This window comes from Moschus berezovskii, chromosome 1, assembly GCF_049115385.1.
Source record: "Moschus berezovskii isolate FMDL1 chromosome 1, NW_MosBer_1.0, whole genome shotgun sequence".
NCBI classification, from domain to species: domain Eukaryota; kingdom Metazoa; phylum Chordata; class Mammalia; order Artiodactyla; family Moschidae; genus Moschus; species Moschus berezovskii.
Genome location: NC_142460.1, coordinates 136585531 through 136612256, shown reverse-complemented (window position 1 = coordinate 136612256; position 26726 = coordinate 136585531). Strand labels below are relative to the sequence as shown.

Here is a 26726-nt window from a genome sequence, read left to right as displayed (position 1 = left end):
AAATATATATATATGCATATATACACATATAAAATTAATATACTGAAACCTGAAGATTTATAAAAGAAAAGCAAACCTTCAGTTCAGTTCAGTTCAGTCGCTCAGTCGTGTCCGACAAGCAAACCTTAATACAATTATATTTTTCAAAGGTCTTGAATTCTTTTAAAATTCCTAGAGATTATAAAGTTGACTGCCTCTGATTTATTTAGTGTATCACTGATGTATAAAAATAATAAAACCTATAAATGAGCTTTTGTTTGAGAACTGCTTCTCATGGAGTAGTTCTCTATCACTGAATTACGATTTTTCAGTTCGTCCCGCAGAAAGAATTTATACTATATATTTTGTTTCGTTTTGTTTTAGAAGGTAGCCAATGGGGATTTAGTTTTCATAGCTAAAAGCCAAAGACAGCCCTTGGAAAAGGTACTACCGTATAATAGAAAGATGAAGAAAACCACTTGGAAACTGTGAAGCACTATGCAATGTCTAGTTAAGCTATCAGGTGTAATAACGGATAACAATTCTGAGGCTGAAATTCGTGCTGACCGTATTAGTACAGGTGCCCAGGCATTTTCAGTTTCTAGGGAAACTAGAGAAGCTGCTGACAACTTGAGTGGACACATGCCTCGGCAGGGGATCCTGTGGTCCAGCTCTCCGGGCGCTGCTCCCTCCCCTCCTACAGGTATGCTGCTGCTGCTGCTAAGTCACTTCAGTCGTGTCCGACTCTGTGTGACCCCATAGACGGAAGCCCACCAGGCTCCCCCGTCCCTGGGATTCTCCAGGCAAGAACACTGGAGTGGGTTGCCATTTCCTTCTCCAATGTGTGAAAGTGAAAAGTGAAAGTGAAGTCGCTCAGTCGTGTCCGACCTTTAGCGACCCCACGGACTGCAGCCTACCAGGCTCCTCCATCCATGGGATTTTCTAGGCAAGAGTACTGGAGTGGCTTGCCATTGCCTTCTCCGTTCTACAGGTATAGCTGCTCACATTCCTTTTAAACTCCAGACCATCAGACCAGCGCCTTATAAAGGTATCACACTGCAGCTCTCCCTCAAGTAAGCCAAAGTAGGCAGTTTCTTTTTCAAGTTCCTGCAGCTTGCAGGGAGCCTGCCCTCCCTGCTTCTGTGGCAGAAAGTGAAGATGGTTGGGAGCTACTCTGGTGAAGTGACCAAAGGCAAGTGTATATCTTGGAGAACAAACGTGTGGACACCAAGGGGAACAGAGAGGGTGGGAAGAATTGGGAAACTGACACTGACATATATACACGACCGTGTGTAAAATAGATAACTAATAAGAACTCACTGTGTAGCACAGGGAACTCTACTCAGTGCTCGGTGGTGACCTAAATGGGAAAGAAATCTGAAAAAGAGGAGGCAAATATGTATGTGCTTCCCTGGTGGCTCCGTGGTAAAGAATCCCCCTGCAATGTAGGAGATGCAGGTTCGATCCCTGGGTTGGGAAGATCTCCTGGAGAAGGAAATGGCAACCCACTTCAGTATTCTTGCCTGGGAAATCCCATGGACAGAGGAGCCTGGCAGGCTACAGTCCATGGGGTCACAAAGAATTGGACACAACTTAGTGACTAAACAATAATGTATACGTGTGGCTGATTCACTCTGCAGAAAATAACATAGCAGAGTAAAGCAACTATATTCCAATAAATTTTTAAAAGTCAGATTAGGTTTTGATAGTTGTTTCTACCACAGCTGTGAAGATGTCAATTAAAAAAAAAAAAAAAACAAGGGAAAACTAGAGAGTGAGTAACTCCCTACAAACAAATGGATAACTCTCTACAGCCACTGCATATCCTAGTGAATGAATAGTTGTGATGATCTACTGTCAACATGGTTAAGAAGCAATAAAAGAAGGTTCTGCAATGGTACTGCCCTTCTGCAGATGTAGGTGAGTGCAGGTAGTAGGCTGACTTGGTGGCTCAGAGTGGTTCATAGAGCTGTTTAGAAAGGAAACAAGAGGAGTTGTGTCATTAGAAGTTAGCAATTGGAGATTTGGTTCAGACAGCTGGATCTCACTGATACTTCTGAGGAATGGGGTGATGGGGCCAGAGCTTTTAGAAGTGGTTTTTGTTAGTTCTGGAAAAGTGGGATTGAAGCAGGGAAAAAAAAGGGTGGGGAATAGCATGAAGTGCAAAATACTTTTCCTGAAGACTTGTGTTTGGCGACCAGGATTTTGGTAGAGAAATAAGTGCAAGAAAAGGGGTACATGTATAAAACAGAACACAAACAGTGGTGAAATATGACTTCTCATGTCATAGGTTACAGATTGGCAGCAGGAAACGTAGACTCCATTATGCATACTATATAACTTTCTTTAAGGGAATAGATAATGTATTTTGTAATTCTAATTTCACTGCTACTAAAGAAAACTGAAGGCTGCTAGCATCTTGGTTATGGTCAAATACCAGGTAAGATTTTGGGTCATTTTGACTCTTCTGAACACAGTTACCATCGTTGGGATGGTGTGAACCTCAAGGGAGGGTGTGAAACCAGACCTTTTGTTGCTTTCTATAAATGAACCCATTACTCACCCTTACAAGGGAGTGTGTATGGTCACAGGGCAGAGGGCAGACAGTTGTCACTGGGTTGAAGGTGTGCGCAGTGGGCAGGGCTGCTTTGGTGCGGACACTGTGCCTCCAGTTCCCTGGTGTGACTAGGCAGAGTCTGGCTGGATTCCCTCTTGCTGACCCTGCAAAGATGCTTCACATTCCCACATCTCTCAGCCCTTTGGATCCACTGAGTGGTTTCAGATTGCGTTCCCAGGGGCCCGGAATTCCCTGAAGGCGTTTTAGGGTCAGCCAAGTTGGGTGTTGGTCCAAACAACTGGACTCTGGGCCTCCTGACCCAGACTGAACCAGGGCAGCTCTCATTTATTGTTTAAATCTTGGGGCTTTTCATAAGAGTCTCTTGAAAAGAGATGAAACACACACAGAATTCACTCTCTGGGAAAGTAGGAAAAGAGAGCTCTATCCATGAACAGAATGTGTGCATATCAACTCTTACTCCTTCTGTCCATTTCCCAGCTGCTGCCCTTTTTATTAAAAGAGATTTATTGAGAGAATGATTCACATACCATACAAATAACGCATTTCAGTTGTGTAATTCGGTGATTTTTAGTATATTCACAGGTTGAGCAGACATCACCACAATCAACTTTACATTTTCATCACCTCAAACAGAGAGTTGAAATCCCTTAGCACTCATCCCTATTTCTCCCCAGACTTCTCCAGCTCTAGGCAACCACCTGTCTACTTTGTGTTTCTTGGATTTATCTATTCTGGACATTTCATATAAATAGAATCATCTATGATCTTTTATGACTAGCTTTTTTCATCTGGCATAATATTTTCAAGGTTCATACATGTTGCAATATAGGCAAGTCTTTATTTTTATTGCTGAGTAATATTCCGTTGTATGCATATACCACTTTTTATGTTAACTTTTTAGTTAATGGACATGGGCTGGTTTCCCTTTTTTGCTATTATATCTTATGCTTCTATGAACATTTGTGTACAGGTGTTTGTGTGAACATATGTTTTCATTTCTTTTATTTCATTTCATTTCTCTCCCAGTGTATACCTGGGGGTGGGCTTGCTGGATCATATGGTAACCCCTTGTTTAACGTTTTGAGGAACTGCCAGTCTCCTCCTGTCTTAAGTGGATCACGTGTGCAGACTGTGATTGGCTTCCTCGCCTTCTTGTTAGTACCTCAGTTTAACCTTCAGCCCCATATCCTGGCCTTCACCCTACTACCTCTAGATTTCTTTCTTAAAACAGAAGAAACTTCAGTGTTTCTCTATTACTTAAGGAAGGAGTTGAGGCTATTTAATATGGCAGTCTGAGTTTCCCCTAATCTAGGCCCTGGCTACAGGTATAAAATTTCAACTTCCAGTAATTTCTCAGTTTCTGTGAATCTTTCTGTGTATCTTTCTGTGTTAGGATTTTCATTATACAAAGCCAATGGTTCTGTTTTCTTTTTATCATTACACACTTATTTCACAAAATTTGATTTCTTTGCCTTCATTTCAGCAAAATCATGAATTTAGTTGTTATAATAAAGCTTTACACATATTTTATATTTTCTGTTGACTTCAGTGATCTAAAGATATATTGTCCTATGTGGTAGCTACTAGCCCTGTGTGGCTTCTGAGCACTTGAAATATGGTTTGTCGAAATTGAAATGGGCTATAATGAAGCTCAACATTCGGAAAACAAAGATCATGGCATCTGGTCCCATCACTTCATGGGAAGTAGATGGGGAAACAGTGGAAACAGTGTCAGACTTTATTTTTTGGGGCTCCAAAATCACTACAGATGCTGATTGCAGCCATGAAATTAAAAGACTCTTACTCCTTGGAAGGAAGGTTATGACCAACCTAGATAGTATATTAAAAAGCAGAGACATTACTTTGCCAACCAAGGTCCGTCTAGTCAAGGCTATGGTTTTTCCCGTGGTCATGTATGGATGTGAGAGTTGGACTGTGAAGAAAGCTGATCGCCGAAGAATTGATGCTTTTGAACTGTGGTGCTGGAGAAGACTCTTGAGAGTCCCTTGGACTGCAAGGAGATCCAACCAGTCCATTCTAAAGGAGATCAATCTTGGGTGTTCATTGGAAGGACTGATGCTAAAGCTGAAACTGCAATACTTTGGCCACCTCATGCGACGAGTTGACTCACTGGAAAAGACTCTGATGCTGGGAAGGATTGGGGGCAGGAGGGGAAGGAGACGACAGAGAATGAGATGGCTGGATGGCATCACTGACTCGATGGACATGAGTTTGAGTGAACTCCGGGAGTTGGTGGTGGACAGGGAGGCCTGGTGTGCTGTGATTCATGGGGTTGCAAAGAGTTGGACACGACTGAGCGACTGAACTGAACTGAACTGATAAGTGTAAAATATACACTGAATCCAGGACTTAGTATGAAAAAGGTAAACTATTTAATTAATAACTTTTACATTGATTATATTTTGATATGATAATATTTTTAATATACTGGTAAATAAAATATATTATTAGAGTTAGTTTCACCCCCTTTTTTTTAACTTTTTTAATATTATTGCTAGGAAATTTTAAATTACTTATGTAGCTCACATATGTGACTCACTTTATATTTCTATTGGATAGTCCTAATCTAAACAGTAATAAAGGAAAATGTCATTAGATTCAAAATACACGAAATTGGACTCCTCTGGTGGTTTAGTGGCTAAGACTCCATGCTCCCAATGCAGGGTGCCCAGGTTCGATCACTGGTCAGGGAACTAGATCCCACATGCTGCAACTATGACCTGGCACAGTCAAATAAATAAATAAGAATAAATATTACTTAAAAAATTATAAAATTTTAATACATTGTCATTAAAATGTAAATTAAAGAACATGCAAATTTTATAATTATTATGGTTTCAGTAAAAATGGTTTTCTTTTAAATCACTTACAATTATCTGTTTAGGTTAAAAAGCAAGCAGTAACTAATAGTGTCAAACTCTAGAGACTTTTGTGGGAGTAATGTCTATGGGATGAAATGGGCAAAAGTCATGTTGCACAGGGTTGGAGTGAATCAGACCTCTTCATACGGAAGTGATCTCTGTGGTAATGAAGGGAAAGAGAAATGACTGGGGTAGGATATAAGGTCGATGAGATGGATACTGAACTCTAGAACTGTGAGCAGACTTTTTTCCAGGGGGATGGCTTCACATTCTTTTCCATTATAGGTTATTACAAAATATCAAATATACTTTCCTGTGCATGCGTACTCAGTCACTCAGTTGTGTCCAACTCTTTGCGACCCCATGACTAGCTTGCGAGGCTCCTCTGTCCATGGAATTTTCTAGGCAAGAATACTGGAGCAGGTTGACATTTACTCCTCCAGGGGAACCCATGTTTCCTGCATTGGCAGGAAGATTCTTTACCACTGTGCCACCTGGGAAGTCCTTACAGTTTCCTGTGCGATACAGTAAATCCTGTTGTTTATTTTCTGAACAGTGGTGTGTATCTGTTAATCCCATCCTCCTAATTTATTCCTCCCCCTCCCCTTTTCCCTTTGGTAACTGTGAGTTTTCTAAACTAAAAAAATAATGAAATAATGCAAAGGAACTTATCTGCAAAGCAGAAACAGACTCCTCGACACTGAAAACAAACTTATGATAAGACATTTTTAAATTTAATGAGATATAAAATTCTCAAAAGCTAGTGGAGGTGATGGAATTCCAGTTGAGCTATTTCAAGTCTTGAAAGATGATGCTGTGAAAGTGCTGCACTCAATATGCCATCAGATTTGGAAAACTCAGCAGTGGCCACAGGACTGGAAGAGGTCAGTCTTCATTCCAATCCCAAAGAAAGGCAGTACCAAAGAATGCTCAAACTACCGCACAATTGCACTCATCTCACACGCTAGTAAGGTCATGCTCAAAATTCTCCAAGCCAGGCTTCAGCAGTATGTAAACTGTGAACTCCCAGATGTTCAAGCAGGTTTTAGAAAAGGCAGAGGCACCAGAGATCAAATCGCCAACATCCGCTGGATCATGGAGAAAGCAAGAGAGTTCCAGAAAAACATCTATTTCTGCTTCATTGACTATGCCAAAGCCTTTGACTGTGTGGATCACAATAAACTGTGGAACATTCTGAAAGAGATGGGAATCCCAGACCACCTGACCTGCCTCTTGAGAAACCTGTATGCAGGTCAGGAAGCAACAGTTAGAACTGGCCATGGAACAACAGACTGGTTCCAAATAGGAAAAGGTGTACATCAAGGTTGTATATTGTCACCTTGCTTATTTAACTTATATGCAGAATACATCATGAGGAACGCTGGGCTGGAAGAAGCACAAGCTGGAATCAAGATTGCTGGGAGAAATATCAATAACCTCAGATATGCAGATGACACTACCTTTATGGCAGAAAGTGAAGAGGAACTCAAAAGCCTCTTGATGAAAGTGAAAGAGGAGAGTGAAAAGGTTGGCTTGAAGCTCAACATTCAGAAAACAAAGATCATGGCATCTGGTCCCATCACTTCATGGGAAATAGATGGAAAAACAGTGGAAACAGTGTCAGACTTTATTTTTTTGGGCTCCAAAATCACTGCAGATGCTGATTGCAGCCATGAAATTAAAAGACGCTTGCTCCTTGGAAGGAAAGTTAGGACCAACCTTGATAGTATATTAAAAAGCAGAGACATTACTTTGCCAACCAAGGTCCGTCTAGTCAAGGCTATGGTTTTTCCCGTGGTCATGTATGGATGTGAGAGTTGGACTGTGAAGAAAGCTGATCGCCGAAGAATCGATACTTTTGAACTGTGGTGTTGGAGAAGACTCTTGAGAGTCCCTTATACTGCAAGGAGATCCAACCAGTCTATTCTAAAGGAGATCAATCCTGGATGTTCATTGGAGGGACTGATGCTAAAGCTGAAACTGCAATACTTTGGCCACCTCATGCGACGAGTTGACTCACTGGAATAGACTCTGATGCTGGGAAAGGTTGGGGGCGGGAGGAGAAGGGGACGGCGGAGAATGAGATGGCTGGATGGCATCACTGACTCTGTGGACGTGGGTTTAAGTGAACTCCGGGAGTTGGTGATGGACAGGGAGGCCTGGCGTGCTGTGATCCATGGGGTCGCAGAGAGTCGGACACGACTGAGCGACTGAACTGAACTGAACTGAAAATTCTCAAATAATTAGAAATTTAACTTTAAACTATTTTGATTCGAAGCCAGTGGTTCTTAAACACAATAAAGAACTGAGCTAATCCTCCTCTAATTTTGTCACTGATAAGTACCTATTACAATTTCTAATAAGTTGATGAGGAAGTGTATGCCTATGACTCTGAGCAGATTTGTTGTATGGCAAGATGATATTACACCTGCCCACCTGAACTTAATTGATGGAAATATAGGAGCGAGACTTGCTGTCCTTGAACAGAGTGGACTGGAAAATCAAGAAAGCTTAGTGGCTTCATTTAAAAGACATGTGAATTGTGTAAATTTACATGGGAGGGAAAGGAATTTTATTGCACTTGAGTAATAATTAATGTTAACGAGCATATACCTCATGCCAGACCACATTGTGGCCACTTGTTTTAATTCATTAAGTCATCGTGAGAACCACATGAGGTCATACCATTATTATTCCCACTCTACAAATGAGGAAATAGGTCATGGAGACATTAAGTAGCCTCAGGCTACAAGGCTAGCAGAAGACTGGTTGGGATTTGAACCCAGGCCATCTGGCTCTTGTAACCAGTACCCTGCATCCATCTTCCAGAGGTGTGATGTAATGGTACATGATAGCCTTGCTATATATTAGGTACAGTGCAAAATGGACTTCAGCTGGAAGTGTATTTATTTATAGATACTGTTATCTGATACTCATGAGATCACATACAGCTAATGTTGGAGAAAAGTATAAAGACTGAGAAAAAGAGAAAGTGGAAAGTCCGGTCTTTGGTATTGAGGAGGTTTGGTATTTGCACATTTTCTCTTTTCACGTCTTCATGCTCCCCTACCATTGGACTGTAGCATCTGTTCCCCTCTTCCTTGTGTGTTTCTGGCTTCCCTGTGTGGCCACTGGTCTTGAGCTGATTTCTGCGTGTTGCAGGACTGATGGTTGACCAGTCTTCTGTACTCAGTTCCTTTCATTTTAATAAATGCAGGAACAAATTTATCATCATTCCAAATCCACTTAAGACCAGGTTAAGAACTTGTTTACCCTGTAGATCATATTCTTTGGCTACTTTGCTGGTCAGGGCTAATAACCATCTAAAAAGAAAGTATTTTAAAAATCCATGATGAAAGGTGAATGAGAAGGTTGTGTGAGAAAGGGCCTGACTGGAGCCAGCTGCTGATAAACTGGAGCAGGTTTGAAAAATGTCAGCAAAGACATTGAATTCTGTTTCCCTCGTTCAGATAGGCATCCTTTTTCTTAGGATATTATGGCTTAGGAAACCAGCTGCTAGAGTTTTTCAAAATTCTGTGTCCTGGTTCCTTTTTCTTTCTGCTGAAACTGATGGGAATTGTAGAAAGCATTGCCTCCTTTTAGAAAGACAACTTTTGGGGGCATATTTAATAAAGAAAAGTGAAAATGCAAAAGCTTTGGGGCTTATTGGAAATGTTACATTTCCTTGTGGGTTAAATTCTGACTTGAAATACAGAGGGCCCTACCTAAAAAGCATCTGGAGAGAGTGTCTGAAGGCAAACATGTCCTTCTCTGTGTTGATTTTATTCAAGAATGGTCAGGTACACAACAGGAAAGGGAGCTTCAGCATGAAAAGATGTTATTGTTTTACTTGATATTGTTCAAACATTCTATAAATTCATTCTTGGTGCTATTTCCAAGCACACCCAAGCATCCACCACATTTTCCTGGCTTATTTGTTCATCATTGATATTTTATCCTCCAACTGCATCCACCAAAGGCTCAAGACTACTAGCAGTGGATGCCATGTACACAGTCCATCTGTTTGAATGGGAAATGGGAAACGGGGCGAGGACAAGGGTAGCCAGTGTGCCCAGCCAGCTCTCCTGCTAGAGCTTCTAGCTCGAGTGAGGGTTAAATACAGAAACACCCTTCCAGGCGGCTAAGGGGAAAGTGTCATGGAATTGGTTATGTAACTGTCATCTAATAAAAGGAAACAGTCCCTCCGAAAGTCATAAATCTTTTCTAGGTTTGGAGTTTTCAAAGCATTTTGGCCAGGCAGTGGATTAGCAAACCTATTCTTGAGTTACATGCCCTGAGTCTTGCTTGCTGTGTCAGGAGCACAGACATCCACCTGCCTTACTTGCCAACCGTCAGGGCCATTCGGCCCTGTGCACCCCCCTTGTGAGGACCCTGATAACGTAACTCATGTCTGAAGTTAACTCACGTTCCTGGGAGATACTTGTTTCATATTACCACCCACTGCTCCTCTGCTTGGAAGTCGGCACTTTAGCAGTGGGGCAAGGAGGAATAATAGGAACCTAGTCAGTGCAGTTATCAAGTCGTCATTCTTTTTTTTCCAATTAGTCCCAAATCTTTATTCATCATAAGTAAACAATGTTCAAGAACAACACTAAATAAAATTTTGCAGTCAGGTCAGCCATGAAAAATAAACAGTCATGATTTTTTCCCCCTTTATTTGCAGTGTGTGACACACTTGAAGTTTATTGTATATTAGTAACCTTCAATTTTGTAATCAATAAATTTCAAGATAAGCTAACAGTGTTTTTGGTTAGGTCAGCAGATTGAAAACAGTAGGCGAATTTCACCCCCATTCTCACCTCCACATCTGAAATAATTGTATAATAAATTAAAGGTTTCTTTTTCTTAAAGAGTTTTTATTTTATATTGAATTTTGGTTGGTTAACAATGTTGTGATAGTTTCAGGTGTACATCAAAGCGAAGGAATCCTCATTCTTTTTAGGTCCTGGAAATCCAGTGATGAACCAGGCATGTTCGGTCTTCACAGTTATATATAAAATTGTAGGGAGGAGGTATGATTTTCTTTCAGATGGAAATGTATACTTGTGTTCAGAGTTTTAAAAACCATAATGAAAAACTGCAAAACTGTCCATCATAGCCCAAGTGTCTCAGGCCTATGCCTACACAAAGCTTCTTCTCAGGGTGTTTTGAGACGAGTTCTGGTAAATGCTTCCTGTCGTTCATTAGAGTGTTATCTTCATTCTGGGTGAAGTTAAGATGTGGGTGAATTCATGAGTAGTGCTGAAACAAAAGAATCAAGTATGCAGAAGGTTACCATGGGAACGAGACCCTTTTCCTCCAGCTTCTGTGAAGCAGATTCATATGAGAAATACTTTAAATTCTCATTTTTAAGCAAAAACTTGGTCTAATGGTATTAAAATTTCCAGAAATTTAAAAATAGTATTTTTTTTTTTTTTTTTTTTACTATTTGTTTGGTCCTGTTTCTTTTCCCTCTAGCTTGTCTGTGATCAGTGAGAGAAAGAACTAAGCAAGCAGGAGCCTTAACTGATGAAGGGAAGTCTCGGGGGCACTTGGTTCTATGTTCGCTCCCTCCCTTCCCTCCCCCAGCCCCCAGCTCCACCTTTCATCTTTGAGATTTGCTGGGTGCCCTGAACTGAAGCCATCTGTGGGGAACTGGATTTAAACCTAGCAGGCTCTGTGTTGTGTGGTATTAAGGATAAGGAAAAAAACCTTCGTTTATCTCTTTCACCTCCGTCACCTCTGTCCTATGTCCAGGTTGATTTAAAAGGTTTTGATAAGATGATAAGAATCTTTTAACAAAATCCATCCTAGAGATTTTCAGGATTAAACAGTAGCTCTCAGGATGGAAATTATATACATCTTTGTTGAGAATTTTTTTTTTTCCTCTCACGTTCCCAAAACACTTCTGATTCAGCCCTTTTATCAATCCAGAGAGAAAACTTCACAAAACTCTAAAATGGAATGGGAAAAGATGTGTAGTCTGCTGGGGAGGAAACCCTGTGAGACTGTTACCAGATCAGGATGTAGGGTATTCTTCTTGAGAAGCAACAGCCCTCTATTTCTGTTGAATTAACAGATTTCCCATCAGTGTGAGTCCAGTGAAGGATTTACAAGTGAGCTTCATCATGTTCATCATTGATTTTGATTGATTGATAATGGCTTCCTTGGGTACAGATTCTGCAAATGGGCAGAGCACCATAATCTGTTAATGATGCCTGCCTTGGGTTAGTGGTGGTATTCTTGCCATGAGTTTGCTCTCCATAGTCTATTGTATTAAAAGAAATTGCTTTAATGTCAACGTGACATTAAAAAACCCAAAAAGCAAAAGACCCTAAAACCCCCAACAAGTGCAAACAAATAAACCCCAAATTTCACTTATCCTTAGCAGAGTAGAAATTCATTTTGGTGGAGTACAGAATGTTCTCTTGTTGATCTGTTAGGAAAGTGTTTCCAGGAGCACATAGTTTGCTGCTACTTATCTGAAATATTTCTTTGTTTAGTGAAGATATTTTTTATTATATAATAGCAATTTAGACATGTGAAACCTGCCTGGTATGTTACATGTCTCTGGCGTACGTGAATATGACCCTCTCCAGTGCTATACCACAACCACTTAGACTGTCAGCTCGTCCAAGGGAGGAAGATATCCAGGAATGATTTGAGTTTGCTTTAGGCACATGCATATTAATGAAGGAAAAGTACCTTGAAAGGATGCCATTCCCAGAAAGGCACAAGGCAGCGCTGATCGTAACCAGAGCCCTGCTCTCTGTGCTTCCTCAGCTCAGGCACTCAGTGCTGAGCTGCTTAGTCGCCTGGGATCCTCCCTAAATTGGTGAAATGGAAGCCAGTCTGGCAAGGTTTTCAGTAAGGGCAGCTGGCACTGAAGAAACTTGGGCTAAACTGCATCTTATCTTAGTGATCATACTTGTTGTTTAGTCTCTAAATCCTGTCTCTCTTGCAGCCCCATGGACAGTAGCCTAAGAGATGCAGGTTCAGTTCCTGGGTCAGGAATATCCCCTGGAGGAGGGCATGGCAACCCACTTCAGTATTCTTTCCTGGAGAACCCCATGGACAGAGGAGCCTGGTGAGCTACAGACTCTAGCCCACCAGGCTCCTCTGTTCATGGAATTTCCCAGGCAAGAGTACTGGAGTGGGTTGCCTTTTCCTTCTCCAGGGGATCTTCCTGACCCGGGGATCAAACCCTCGTCTCCTGCATTGGCAGGTGGGTTCCTTACCACTGAGCCACCTAGGAAGCACTGACCATACTTGACAGGATTGTAAAAGTTTGTGCTGGGAGTTTGTGTCTTCATTGAAACCTTCACTGTGCCTAAAATAACTCTGGGAACTCAGTTTGTGGTCCATAAATATTAATATATATTTACCAGTGAATAAAGCAAGGTAGGGGCTTCCCTGGTGGCTCAGAGGGTAAAGAATCCGCCTGCAATGTGGCAGACCTGGGTTTGATACCTGGGTTGGGAAGATCCTCTGGAGGAGGACATGGCAGCCCATTCCTGTGTTCTTGCCTGGAGAATCCCAATGGACAGAGGAGCCTGGTGGGCTACAGTGCACGAGGTCACAAAGAGTCGGACATGACTGAGCAACTAAGCACAACACAGCACAGAACAAGGTAGAGACTGGCTTCTTTGTAGGTGTCATATAAATAGCATTAGAACAAAATTCCTTGAATGGATTCCATCTTCATATTTACTGTTTAAAACACAAATTAGATTTATTTTTCCATCAGTTATTTGTCTTTTATATTTCAAGTCCTATGGCCAGGCCCCAAGCATAGAGTGTTGAACAAAACAGACATGACCTCTGTCCTCTAGTCCCCTTGCTATGAGAGATAAAGATAAACAAATCATTATATAATTAATTACAATCATAGTAGACACACCAAAAGAAAAACATAGAGGTTTATTAAGACATAAAATAAAGGGACCTAACCCAACCCAGAAGGGTCAGGGAAAGCTTCCTGGAGGGGGTGAAAGTGAATCTGAGATTTGAAGGATGAATGGGACAAGGGGGAGGGCAGCAGGGAATGAGAGGGCTGGCTAGGAATGACTCCTGGAGGGTTTCACCAGCCACCCCTAAACCAATATCTGCTCTCACTCTGTGGACCAGGACCAGAACACATCACTGGCTGCCACCCTCCTGGAGGCAGCATCTAGGGAGATGGTCAGCTCTGCTCTCTCACACCTCTTGCCACAGCATAAATCCACTGTGAAAGTCTTTACTCTTTAGATGTGTGTAAATCATTTGTTGAGATAATTTGGTAGTCATTCTTGGAAAGTAATGTATTTCCTCTTTAAGTTCCAGCTGTAAGCCTTCTTGTTGGATATTCAGATTGAGGACTGGCCAGTAGTAACAGAGCCGTGGGTACTTGTGAGCAGAGGCAGTAGGTAAAGTAGTTCAAGCAGGCTCTGGACTCAGAAAGGCTCTGCGTTCAAACTGAAGCTTGTTGTTTAGAGTTTTGACTTAAGTTCTCTTAGCCTTGGTTTTCTTATCTGTAAAATGGATTCATTGGCAGTCATAAAGTCAACCTGAGGGTTAAGTTAAATGAGGCAGTGTGTGGGAAGAGCTGGACTTGGCACAGTGAATGGTGTTCGTGGTTATCAATTGTTGGCTACTTGACATCCATCAAAGCATGTCATCCTATGCTAAACACATGGGAGGAGATTTTGTTGGCTGACAGTTGAAGCCAGATTTGTTGTCTATATTAAATAAGTTTTACTCTCCCGTGTAGATGAGTGGATTTACTGTCTCCAAAGATCTCTCAGGATTACTCATCCCTGACCTGCCAATAACATTACCAGTTGAATTTGAAGAGGCTATTAGTTGTGGTATGGCAACATTTATCCTCATATTGGTAGGTCTTTTCCACCTACTACAGAAGGGAGAAAATGATGCTCACAAAAGTATATGTACTGAGTGTGTCAGAAGCGGCTACTTTCCTGTTGACTTTGCTTTTTCCCTGAAAATGCAGTGCTACAATTAAAACCATCATATGATAAAGCAACCACGAAAGGCCTAAAGAATATGCAGTCCCTGTAGTTATAGGAAATATTAGAGGAGAGGCTACAGGCCTCAAGCAGGCTTCTCAGATGTGACCATGTGATTCTCATCTTGAAGTCCTCACCTCCTGGGAGGCTGGCCTGGCGTTTCTTGGTGGCCCTGACCTTTTCTCTGCACAGCCAAGAAGCTCACCTGGGGGGGCTGCAATCATTTGCAGCCCTCCTATGAAGTATGGATGTGATTAGGTAGAGGGAGAAGAAGCAAGAGGCAGTCAGTTTAATTTCCCTTTAGAGAGGTGAAATAGATGCTGAAAAGACACACCTGTGAGAATTTGGAGCTACCGGATGCTGGTGATAGTCAAGAGTCAGACAGGGTTAACCGGGGTGTCTGGTTAAGAGGCAGTGCTTCCAGGAGGCCTTTCCTGGTCCATCAGAGGTTTTTCAAAGTCTAGATGTTAGCGATGACATTAAAATTTTGGTTGGAGAAAAAAAATGAAAGGTTGTATAACATGATCGGTTGTAAAACATGATCATCTTGGTACTGCTACAAAGAAGAAATAATGAAGGTATTGTGCCAGGAAAAAAAAATTCATTGGGCTGAAACAGATTTCCATTAAAAAGTTGTCCTTCAAGTAAGCCAGACTGCTTCACAGACTCCATTCAGGTTTCACCCAGGGAATCAGAATGCTTTTATTTTTGCTTCAGATTTCATTTGGATCTCCAGCGTTCTCGGTTATTGAAATAATACCTCATTCTTTAGTAATACTTTCTTGGCCTGTTGGTAGCTCAGCTCATTTAGTGAAATATGCAAATTTGCCCAAAATAACCAATAGAGAATTGAACATAGAAGGCTTTGAATTATGTCTTAATTATGCTCATGTCAAAATAAAAGATGTGTGGCTTCGTTTATATTGTATCAAAATAAGTAGCGTAAACATTTCATTAGTGCTTTGTTTTTAATCTTGTAGTTTGGCAAACTTTCAAGAGTGATAGATGAATTTCCCTTTTCATTGGGAAAAGCCAAGTTGCTGTTGTTTTTGGTCATATAGTTGCATTCTTTCAGACTGTAACAGTTAGCTGAAGACAAGAAATTGGAAGAGAGCTTTGCCTCTGAGATATTTCTTAGATTTACATGATAATGATCTTATGAATGCTTTCTTATTTTTTCAATTTTCTTTTAACATTTTCTTAAAGGACACTTGGAGCTAAAAGAAATTACAAATAGTTTGCATTTATATGAAAACCAGCTAAAAATGAACTAGTCCTGGTTACATACTACCTAGAATTCCTGTGGCTCTGAATTCTCACAGATGTATATTTTCAGGGAAAATTAAACTGCGTTTTTCTTGCCTCTCCCTCTTCCTCCTAAGTTCCTGTCTAAATGGATGGCTTAATGACCCAACTTGTTGCCCAGCTAGAAACTTTGAGTAGAAACCGCAGTGTCTTCCTTGACTTTTCCATCTAATGAGTTTCTCCACTGTATTAACTTTCCCTCCAAACGGTTACCCTATTGTGTCCTCTCCTTTTGATTTCCCTTGCAGGCTTTATTGTTACTTGCCTAGCTTAGCATCTCACTGGCCTGCAGGTGGTCTTCCCCACTTCTGTGTCATTTGTCTCTGTCCAATTGGATGATTTATGGGCTTCAACAACTCCAGCAGGTTCTCTCTGTCCATAGATTAAGTTCAAGCTCCTCAGTAGACAGACTTTTGCAGTCTAGCTCAGGCCCGCTTGCTTTGCCACTCTCATTCTCTGCTCCTGCTCCTCCTGTGGTTGACAGCTCAGCTTGCTGAACCCCACAGTTTCTCTGAATGAGATGCGTGTCTTTGCCCACATTGTGTCCTGCTGCAGGTGCTCTGTCCCCTGGCCTCTTGCATTACCATCCTCATCACTGATGACCCCTCACACCTTTCCTCACCTCGGGCCTCCAGTTCCCCTGCCCTTCTCTGTCGTTTTCACTGTATGGCTCTGTCATAGGTCTCGTATTACAAGTGATTGGCTCCCTGCCTCCCATGGGGCACTCACCTCTGAGCATCAGGAGGTAAAGAACCATTCCTTACTCAGTTCAGTCACTTAGTTGTGTCTGACCCTTTGCGACACCATGGACTGCAGCACGCCAGGCTTCCCTGTCATTAACCAACTCCCGGAGCTTGCTCAGACTCATGTGCATTGAGTCAGTGATGCCATCCAACCATCTCATCCTCTGTTGTTTCCTTCTCTTTCTGCCTTCAATCTTTCCCAGCATCAGTCTTTTCCAATGAGTCAGTTCTTTGCATCAGGTGGCCAAAGTATTGGAGCTCCAGCTTCAGCCATCAGTCCTTCCAATGAATATGCAGGACTGATTTCCTTTAGGATTGACTGATTTGATCTCCTTGCAGTCCAAGGGACTCTGAAGAGTCTTCTCCAACACCACAGTTCAAAAGCATCAATTCTTCAGTGCTCAGCTTTCTTTATGGTCCAACTCTCACATCCATACATGATACTGGAAAAACCATAGCTTTGACTAGATGGACCTCTGTCAGCAAAGTAATGTCTCTGCTTTTTAATATGCTAAGTTGGTCATAGCTTTTCTTACAAGGAGCAAGTGTCTTGTAAAATTTCATGGCTGCAGTCACCATCTGCAGTGTTTTTAGAACCCAAAAATATAAAGTCTGTCACTGATTCCATTGTCTCCCCATCTATTTGCCATGAAGTGATGGGACTGGATGCCATGATCTTAGTTTTCTGAGTGTTGAGTTTTAAGCCAGCTTTTTCACTCACCTCTTTCACTTTCATCAAGAAGCTCTTCAGTTCCTTTTCACTTTCTCCCATAATGGTGATGTCATCTGCATATCTGAGGTTGTTGATCTTTCTCCTAGCAGTCTTGATTCCAGGTTGTTTTGGGCTTCATCTAGCCCAGCATTTCTCATGATGTACTCTGCATATAAGTTAAATTAGCAGGGTGACAATATATAGGCTTGACGTACTCCTTTCCAAATTTGCAGCCAGTTCGTTTTTCCATGTCTGGTTCTAACTGTTGCTTCTTGACCTGCATACAGATTTCTCAGGAGGCAGGTAAGGTAGTCTGGTATTACCATCTCATATCAAATACCTTCAATGTATAAATGCTATTAAGTTTTAAAAGGACTCTGGAGTATAAGTAAGTTTGTTTAAAGAAATTTAGTCTGTTCAACTTGAAAAAAATAAATAAATAAAATTGGAAAAAAAAAAAAAAAGAATTTTCCAGTTTATTGTGATCCACATAACCAAAGGCTTTGGCGAAGTCAATAAAGCAGAAGTAGATTTTTTTCTGGAACTCTCTTGCTTTTTCTGTGATCCAACAGATGTTAGCAATTTGATCTCTGGTTCCTCTACCTTTTCTAAATCCAGTTTGAGCATCTGAAATTCACAGTTCATGTACTGTTGAAGCCTGGCTTGGAGAATTTTGAGCATTACTTTGCTAGCGTGTGAGATGAATGTGATTGTATGGTAGTTTGAGCATTCTTTGGCACTGCCTTTTTTTGGGATTGGAATGAAAATTGACCTTTTCCAGTCCCATGGCCACTGCTGAGTTTTCCAAGTTTGCTGGCATACTGACTGCAGCACTTTCACAGCATCATCTTTAGGACTTGAAATAGCTCAACTGAAATTCCATCACCTCTAAGAGCTTTGTTCATAGTGATGCTTCCTCAGGCCCACTTGACTTCGGACTTTAGGATGTCTGGCTCTAGGTGAGTGATCACACCATCATGATTATCTGGGAAATTAAGATCCTTTTTGTATAGTTCTTCTGTGTATTCTTGCCACCTTTTCTTAATATCTTCTGCCTCTGTTAGGTCCATACTGTTTCCATCCTTTATTTGTTACTCAACCTTCATTTAATGAAATAACCTCTCCTTGGCATCTAACTCAGCTTCTTCTGTATTGATTCTTGTTATTATACTATCATTTCCTGGTATACACTATTAGTAGCAAAGTCAGCAAGGTTGAAATTCCACTTGTAGATATATATCCCAGAGAACTGAAAACAGCCACTCAAACAGATCCCCAGATGGGTATGTTGACAGAAGCATTATTCACAGTATCTAAAAGGTGGAAACAACCTGTTCATATTATAAACAAATTATAATAAGTACCTACAATGGAATATTATTCAGCCACAAAGAAGAAAAAGTTCTGATACACGCCTCAATATGGATGAACCTAGGAGACACAATACTAAGTGAAATAAGCTAGAGAAAAAGTTGAGTGATTCCACTCACATGAAATATCTAGAATAGGCAAATTCACAGAGATTGATAGTAGATGAGAGGTTATCGGGCTGAGGAGAGGGGGAATGGGGAGTTGTTGCTTTATGGGTACAGCGTTTCTGTTTGGGGTGAGGAAAGTATTTTGGAAATAGTGATGGTTGCACAATACTGTGACAGTAATTAAAGTCATTGAAAATGGTTTAAATGGCAACATTTATTTAATATATATATATTTTACTAGAATAAAAGATATATAGTTTGTATATTTTTTAAAAAGATACTGCCATCAGCACTCTTATGCATATATGTTTCAACATGTAGTTAGTTATATACAAGCATGTTGTTTTCCTTATATCATTTATATTTATCATTCTTACTGTCTTAATAGATCACAGATTTCTTGAAGTGAGGGACTAGTCTAGATAGGAAGTACCATGGTTTTTGTTTGTCTAGGGTTTGGAGTTGGATGTTTTTGAAATTCTGAAACCTTTTAGAAAGGGTTTGATATTTTCTTTGAATGCTGAATAAGCTCAGCGTGCAAAGTGACATGAAGTCACTGACTGAGTTTTGAAACACAGATTGTCTGTTCTTCTGACCTGCTACTCCTGAGGGACACTGTGCGCATTCAGCCTGATCCCATTGGAAGGAAGGCTAAATAGTCTAGCAGAATGTGCTTTTAGTTGCTCCTCTTGCTCTTTAAACAAGGAGTTTGGATGGTGAGGTCATGGGGATAGGAACCATCTTGACTATTTTCCTGAGTCCTTTTTAAAGGTAATAAACATGTAGGTGCTTTCCCAGAATATAAATGTTAATTCTTCTAGGAAGTTAAAATATATTTCTTTGTTTCGTAAGCTCCTTTGGAGACTTTTAAAAATTGAGTAGAGCTAATTGCTTGGTGATACAGTGGTTAAGACTCGGCACTTTCTCTTCACTTTCTTAGCACAGTCCTGATTGGGAAGCTAAAATCCCACAAGCTGTGTGGTATAGTAAAAAAATTAAAAATAAATAAAAGTAGAATAGTTAATGATGACAAGCTAATACAGTTTATATTGAAATGAGTTTAATGTACGTGTCAACATGCGTTCATGTGCAGTCACTTGGCCGTATCTGACTCTTGGCAACCCCATGGACAGTAGTCCACCAGGCTCTTCTGTTCATGGCAGAAATACTAGAGTGAGTTGCCATTTCCTTTTCCATGGGATCTTCCCAACCCTTATAAAAATAAGATCTTTAACATCTTAATTGTTTTGTTTCTGAGTGCCAGGATTTTCTTTGAAAAGACCTGTGATATAAATGTAAGAAAATGTTAGCCCATATTTACCATTTATAATCTTGTATAAATGTCTGTTGTCTCATTCACTGCCTGTCTTGAATTTTGTATTATGGAGTCCACTCAACAAACTGGTAAGGAGCAGTGACCTGCTAAATACAAAAACTAACCTTCCCTTGTACTAATATTCTAGTCAACAGTAGACATTATTGTTGATTTCACCTTCTTAAGAAAACCCTTTAGTCTTTGCGTGATAGTTATTTTTGATATATTTTCCTGCTGCTCTGAACATGGTCAGTAAGTGTGCTCTAGGGAAGCTCTCAGTTTTTAGTGTGTATTCAGACTATCAGGCAGTCTTAATAAAGTGCAGGTTCAGACTGGGAGAGGTGAGGGGTGAAATTCTGCATTTTAGATAAGCTCTTAAGTGGTACCAATGCTGCTGTCTGTGGGCCAGAGGAAGAACACTGTGTTTCAAATACCTGATTTGAGACTTTGTTAAAATTGGATCCAATATAAGGTTGACAGAAGATATGCAAGACACCCAAGATGTCCTGTGCAGTATTTGGCACATAGTTGTATTAAAAAATTATTCATTGTTTATCTGAGATTTAATTTTTACTGGGCTAGACACAATATGAGAAGGCAATGGCAAGCCACTCCAGTACTCTTGCCTAGAAAATCCTATGGATGGAGGAGCCTGGTAGGCTGCAGTCCGTGGGGTCGCTAAGGATCAGACACGACTGAGTGACTTCACTTTCACTTTTTACTTTCACACATTGGAGAAGGAAATGGCAACCCACTCCAGTGTTCTTGCCTGGAGAATCCCAGGGACGGGGGAGCCTGGTGGGCTGCCGTCTATGGGGTCACACAGAGTCAGACACGACTGAAGTGACTTAGCAGCAGCAGCAGCAGGCACAATATAGGTGTATGTGTGAGTGCACACAACACACACAAGGCAACTCTAAATTGAATCTAAATCATTTGCAAAGTCATTTAAATGTCATGTATTGTATTAGATGTAAATGATATGATTATTTTTTATTTGGAGAGAAAGGTCCCATAGAATTAGGTTTGTCTCAGACTTAGTTTTTAGGCACTTATTTAGGTATTTTGCTCATATGCTTTTCAATACAATAATATATGTAAGGATTAATGCTGCACCCTGCCCCCAAGTATCTAGGGAATTCTTGAAAAATAGTGAAATCTGTTCATTCCAAAATATACCTGAAAGCACAGAAATGTCCTGGACTATCAATGTTTTAAGCTAACCATATGAAGTAATGTGCTTCACCGGTGGCTCAGATGGTAGAGAATCTGCCTGCAATGTAGGAGACCTGCGTTTGATCCCTGGGTTAGGGAAGGAAATGGCAACCCACTCCAGTATTCTTGCCTGGAGAATCAATGGACAGAGGAGCCTGGTGGACTACAGTCCATAAGGTCGCAAAGAGTTAGAAATGACTGAGTGATTAACACTTTCATATAAAGGAATAAGATGTTAATATGATAGATTTAAACTTAGACTGTTTTATAGTTTTTTTCTTGTATTTTTTTGGTACCATGTACTGCTGATATTTTCAAACCCTGTATAATAGCATTTCATAAGGATAATTTGTTGTCTATTAAAGCATATATAAGGCAGTATAAATGCTTTTCTTTTTTTTTTTTTTAGATTCTTTACAGAGTTGGAAGCAAGACATCAGAATAATATCTTCATAGAGGACATAAGTGACATTGTGGAAAAGCACACAGCATCCACATTTGACCCATATGTGAAATACTGCACAAATGAAGTCTACCAACAGCGGACACTGCAAAAATTGTTGTAAGCAGTATTGAATGTTGTGGCTTTAATGATCTAATCATGTTTTAATTGGGTCACATTGATTGAAATTAATTGATCTCTTATTAAATGTCTTTTGGGAAGAGAAGTGCTTTTGGGCAGGGGTGTTAGATTAGAAAAACCCAGTTGTGGAGAATTTTCTTTAAAGCTCTTCTGAAATTATAGCTTGTTGATTTTTTCCTTGTTGTTTTTCTTTTTTTTTTTAATTCCTGCATGACTGGGGTGAGGTGTGGGGGAGGGTAATGATGATCGGTGATCATCATTCTAAATGGTGAGAAGGTTGTTCTCTAAGCTGTTATCTGGTCATTAAATAGTTTGCCTGAGGCCAAGATATAGTTCTTGAACTAGTGTCTAGGAGCCAAAGCGTCCTCTAGTATTCTAGTCTTCCTCCATTCAAATGGCAACTCTGTATTTAGTTGTTTATGGGAATCACTCATCTTTTCCGTCTGGGTGGTTAGGTGTCAGGAGAACAAGGATGATCTGAAGGAAGGCAGTTTTCTGTTTTTTTTTAAGTTCTTAAAGGCTCGTGAAACGAAAAAGAAGTAAACCTTAAATTTCCACACACACCTTTTCCCTTTGTTCTATTTAGGTTAGAGAGTTTTGGTGAGATGGATATGCCATCTCTAGTCTGAAAAGCATTCAGCAGTGGTTCAGCAATGTCTGTATTGCTTTACTGGGGCCGGGGCTTGTTTATCACAAGGAGCTCCATGTCTGGCAGTACAGTTGGACATCGCTGTAAACTCAGTTTGGGGGCTGACTGGCTGTTATCATCCTTCTGTGAGCTGTGGTGTTTACGACTGAAGCATGGCACGCTGGCCAGTCTCTCGACAATGTGAGAGACCCTATGGTGATGATTACCTCATGGCTACTTAGAGAAGCAGCCCCCACGTGGGTCAGAAGGGCTAATGATGCCCCATTCCCCCTCAAAATCTTGTATAGGCAGGGAGGAAAACCCCCAGCAGCCAGCCCTAAATGAGGTTATTAGTACAAAGCAGAATTTGTCCGCACTGCCGGACATTTTGTTCTAGATTAGTCTTTGTTGTGGAGACATCTATACATTGTAGCACCCCAGGCTCCTGTCCACCAGCTGCTGGTAGCACAGCCTCACCTCAGCCTTGATAAGCAGAAATGTCTCCAGAGGTTACCTGACGCCCTCATCACTCCTCATCCACCATGGGAACTGCGATGTAAAGGTTACTCTTTAACTGTTGGAAAATCCAAGTGACACGTGTAAAAGCCAAAGCCTGGAATTAGAGCTAAATTAAGTTTTGTTTTGCAAGATTAAAAAAAAAAAATTAAAAAAAAAACTTGAATAAGTACTGCTGTACTTTATGTAACTCTTTAAAGATAAAGGTTTTGTTTAAATTAGTTCAATGATATCACCATTTGAGCTTTCACATGGAAATTAGTAGTTGTGTTTTCAGAATGTAAATTTACATTTGGGGCTGTGACTTTGAGCTTTACCTGCACTTTGAAATCTGAAAACCAGCAAACAAACAATGCCCAGGGTCTATCCTAGACTGGTCAGTTTCCTCAGAATCTTTGGAGGTGGCAGAAGTGATTTAAATATGCAACTGGTTTAAAATTTGATTCTTTTTTAATTTCCTAAATTTTTTTTTTTTTCAAAGTTAGCAGGAAACTTAACTCCTCAGTTTAAGAAAAAGAAATTATAACATTTCTGAGTACTTTCTTTTAACTTGCTGTTCTGGATATTTCCTGATTTCTTTCTAGCAGCCTTGAACCAAATCATCTAAGTTTCAAAGTATATTTTTTTGAAAAAAGATTTCAATTACCATTACCCTGCTTCTTGGCCTCCCCCACCCCTCACCAGGGGATCACAGAATCTGGGGCCAACCCCTCCTCCACCTCCCCCTCACAAGTCACACTGTAACTCCACTGAGCTACCCTTAGGGTGAAGTGAGGTGACAGAACGAGAGATGCTGTGTCAGGGACCCACTGAAAGTCAGAAGACCTTGGTTTGACTTCTGTCTGCACCGAATGCTAGGTCTTTTATTTGGCAAGTTGGGGACCTTGCTGAGACCCCACATTCTTACTGGAATCCCCTTCAAAGTTATATGTATGGTGCCACATGAGATCCTTTATGTCCGTGCATCTTGCTAAATTCCATAGAAATGTTGTGACAGTGTTGTCCCTGTTCTAATGTCACTGGGAGAGGAGGGATATTCTGGCTGACATAGTCAGAAGGTTTTCTGTTCTAGAAGCTTTGGAAAAGTCCAAAAGCCTCCTAGTAAGTAAATCCTGAGATTTCTTTCTTAGATTATTATCTCAGGCTAGAGATGTGGTTTAAAACATATGTGTCATCTTTTTAGTGGAATGTTTGTAGATGATCAGATATGAAATGTAGTGTGTATACTAATTTTTAATGTATACATTCACCATTATGATACCACTGTTTCTTCATTTGTTTACTATTTCTAAAAATTTCTGGCACCTATATTTTCATGTTATTATTCTTATTACTGCCCTTAAACTTATATTCAGTCTTGACTGTAAAAGGCAACCAAGCCTTCCAGGTCCACCTATGTAATTATGTGTTTATGTTGTTTATATATTTAAAAATCATTGATAATCTATAAGTTTATCACAGTGTTTTATAATACATTTTGACTTGCCTCTTAACTTAAAGAAGGAAATACTTTCAAGTTTTGTCTCTTTGTTTTCCCTCAGAGCCACCAACCCATCTTTCAAGGAAGTTTTGTCCCGAATCGAGTCCCACGAAGACTGTAGGAACCTACCCATGATCTCGTTTCTCATTCTTCCCATGCAGAGGGTGACCCGCCTTCCCCTGCTGATGGATGTAAGATGTGACCTGGTGTCTTTTTCCTCTGTGGATAGCTGTTGCTGCAACAGATATGATTAAGAAAGTTATTCTTCTTCCGCTTAAATTATATCCCTTCTATAAAATTTCCCAATTCAGTGAGAAGGTGCTGTTTGGTGAGAAAGTGCCACATGGGAAACTGCCTTCAATTTAGGCCTGTGTGGTCACTCTAAAGAAGTTAGATTACAACCTTCACTTAACATTTTTTGAAATGGGAAGAATATTGACTTCTTGAAGTCAGGAGTCCTGAATTCCTTTGCGGCTGAAACACCAGGCATGAGACCTTGGGCGTGCCACTTCATCTCTTTGGGCCTCAGTTTCCTCTGTTGGATCACTAGGTTCCCTTTCCCTGTCATGTTCCAAACTGCTGCATGTGTGCTCTGTTGCTTCAGTCATGTTCGACTCTTTGCAACCCCACGACTGTAGCCTACCAGGCTCCTCTGTTCATGAGATTCTCCAGGCAAGAATATTGGAGTGGGTTGCCGTGCCCTCCTCCAGGGGATCTTGCCGACCCAGGGATTGAACCCGCATCTCTTCATGCATTGGGAGACAGCTTCTTTACCGCTAGTGCCACCTGGGATGCCCCAAGCTGCTGAAGTGCTCCCATTTCACACGGGAAGGAGTCTCATCAGCATCACAAGGCATAAACCTGCCCTAGTTTGCATTGCTCAGAATGAGTGAGGAAAATCCAGACATCTGATCTTATCGTAGGGAGCATTCATGAAGAAAACGCGTATTTGCTTTTGAATAGTGCAGGACGTGACTGAGGGAAGAGCAGAGACGGACTGGTGGGCAGCACAGATGGGAGGACGGCCAGGCAGTGGCCCAGGATGGCTGCATACTGGCTGCACTGAAACCACAGTGGCAGTCACAGAAGAATGGGGTGGCCTGACGTGACTCCTATCCAGCTAGTGTGCCAACCAGCGCCTTTTTTTTTTTTTTATAAAATTGAACTATAGTTGATTTATGATATTGTGTTAGTTTCAGGTGTATCTCAAAGTGATTCAGATATACTATATGTATATATTTTTGCATATTATTTTCCATTATAGGTTATTATAAGATATTTACTTTGTTATACAGTAGCTCCTTGTTCCTTATCTATTTTATATATAGTAGTTTGTATCTGTTAATCCCAAACTCCTAATTTATCCCTCTCCTGCTTTCCTTTCCCCTTTAGTAACTTTGTTTTCTGTGTCTGTGAGTTTTTTCTTTTATCTTTAGATTCATTTGTATTGTCTTTTGGATTCCACATATGTGATATCATATAATATTTATCTTTCTCTGTCAGACTTACTTCACTTAGTATGATAATCTCTAGGCCTATTCATGTTGCTGCAGATGGCATTATTTCATTCTTTTTATGGCTAATACTCCATTACATATATATACCACATCTTAAATCAGTTGTCTGTTGATGGTCATTTGGGCTGCTTCCATGTCTGAGCTATTATAAACAGTGCTGCTATGAATATCAGGTTGCATGTATCTTTTTGAATTAGAGTTTTTGTTTTTTCCGTGTATATGCCCAGAAGTGGGATTGCTGGATCATATCTTTTTGATCAAGTTAAAATATCTTGGCATAGTTCTGCTTTAAATTTGGATAATATCATGTCCGTTTTGACATGCTTGCTTTTTATGTCAAAATACAGGATAAAAATATAGCAAAAATTATGATTGTCTAAGATTACAAAATAAATTCCATTTTCTCTCTTCCATTATAAATTCAAAGAAGCACTGAAATTTAGAAACTAGTAAAAGGGTGAGATTATGGTCATTTTCTTGGCCCAGCCGCCGCAGTGTTGAGGAGTTTCAGCTGTCTTTTGAGAATTCTCAGCACCTGCTGCTCTCCTCGGTCACCTCAATTATTGGTCTACTATCTTTACACCCATCCTTGTCCATCTTGTGTGATATAGGGACTTCTCTCCTTGTAAATATTGGGAAACTTGCAGTTTTACAAATCTAGCTCTGATTTTTTTGTATCAATATTTATCATGTCTATCACACAGAGTCTAAAAAGAAATGATACTTTTTGGGGTCAGAGACTCTTTTGAGATTGTAGATTAAGCTTTGAGATTGTAGATTCTTCTGGGAA

At 40.5% G+C, this 26726-nt stretch overlaps 1 protein-coding gene across 4 annotated transcripts in view; it reads left to right on the top strand.

Annotated features, from left to right (window-relative positions):
- ARHGEF26 (Rho guanine nucleotide exchange factor 26) overlaps positions 1-26726 on the top strand; it is a 141192-nt gene that overhangs the window by 54822 nt on the left and 59644 nt on the right. For all 4 annotated transcript variants that reach the window (XM_088839658.1, XM_088839654.1, XM_055411283.2 and 1 more), the window contains 2 exons: positions 21622-21774; positions 24481-24610. In XM_088839658.1, the coding sequence (XP_088695784.1) occupies positions 21622-21774; positions 24481-24610 (283 nt within the window). The remainder of the gene's footprint in view (positions 1-21621; positions 21775-24480; positions 24611-26726) is intronic.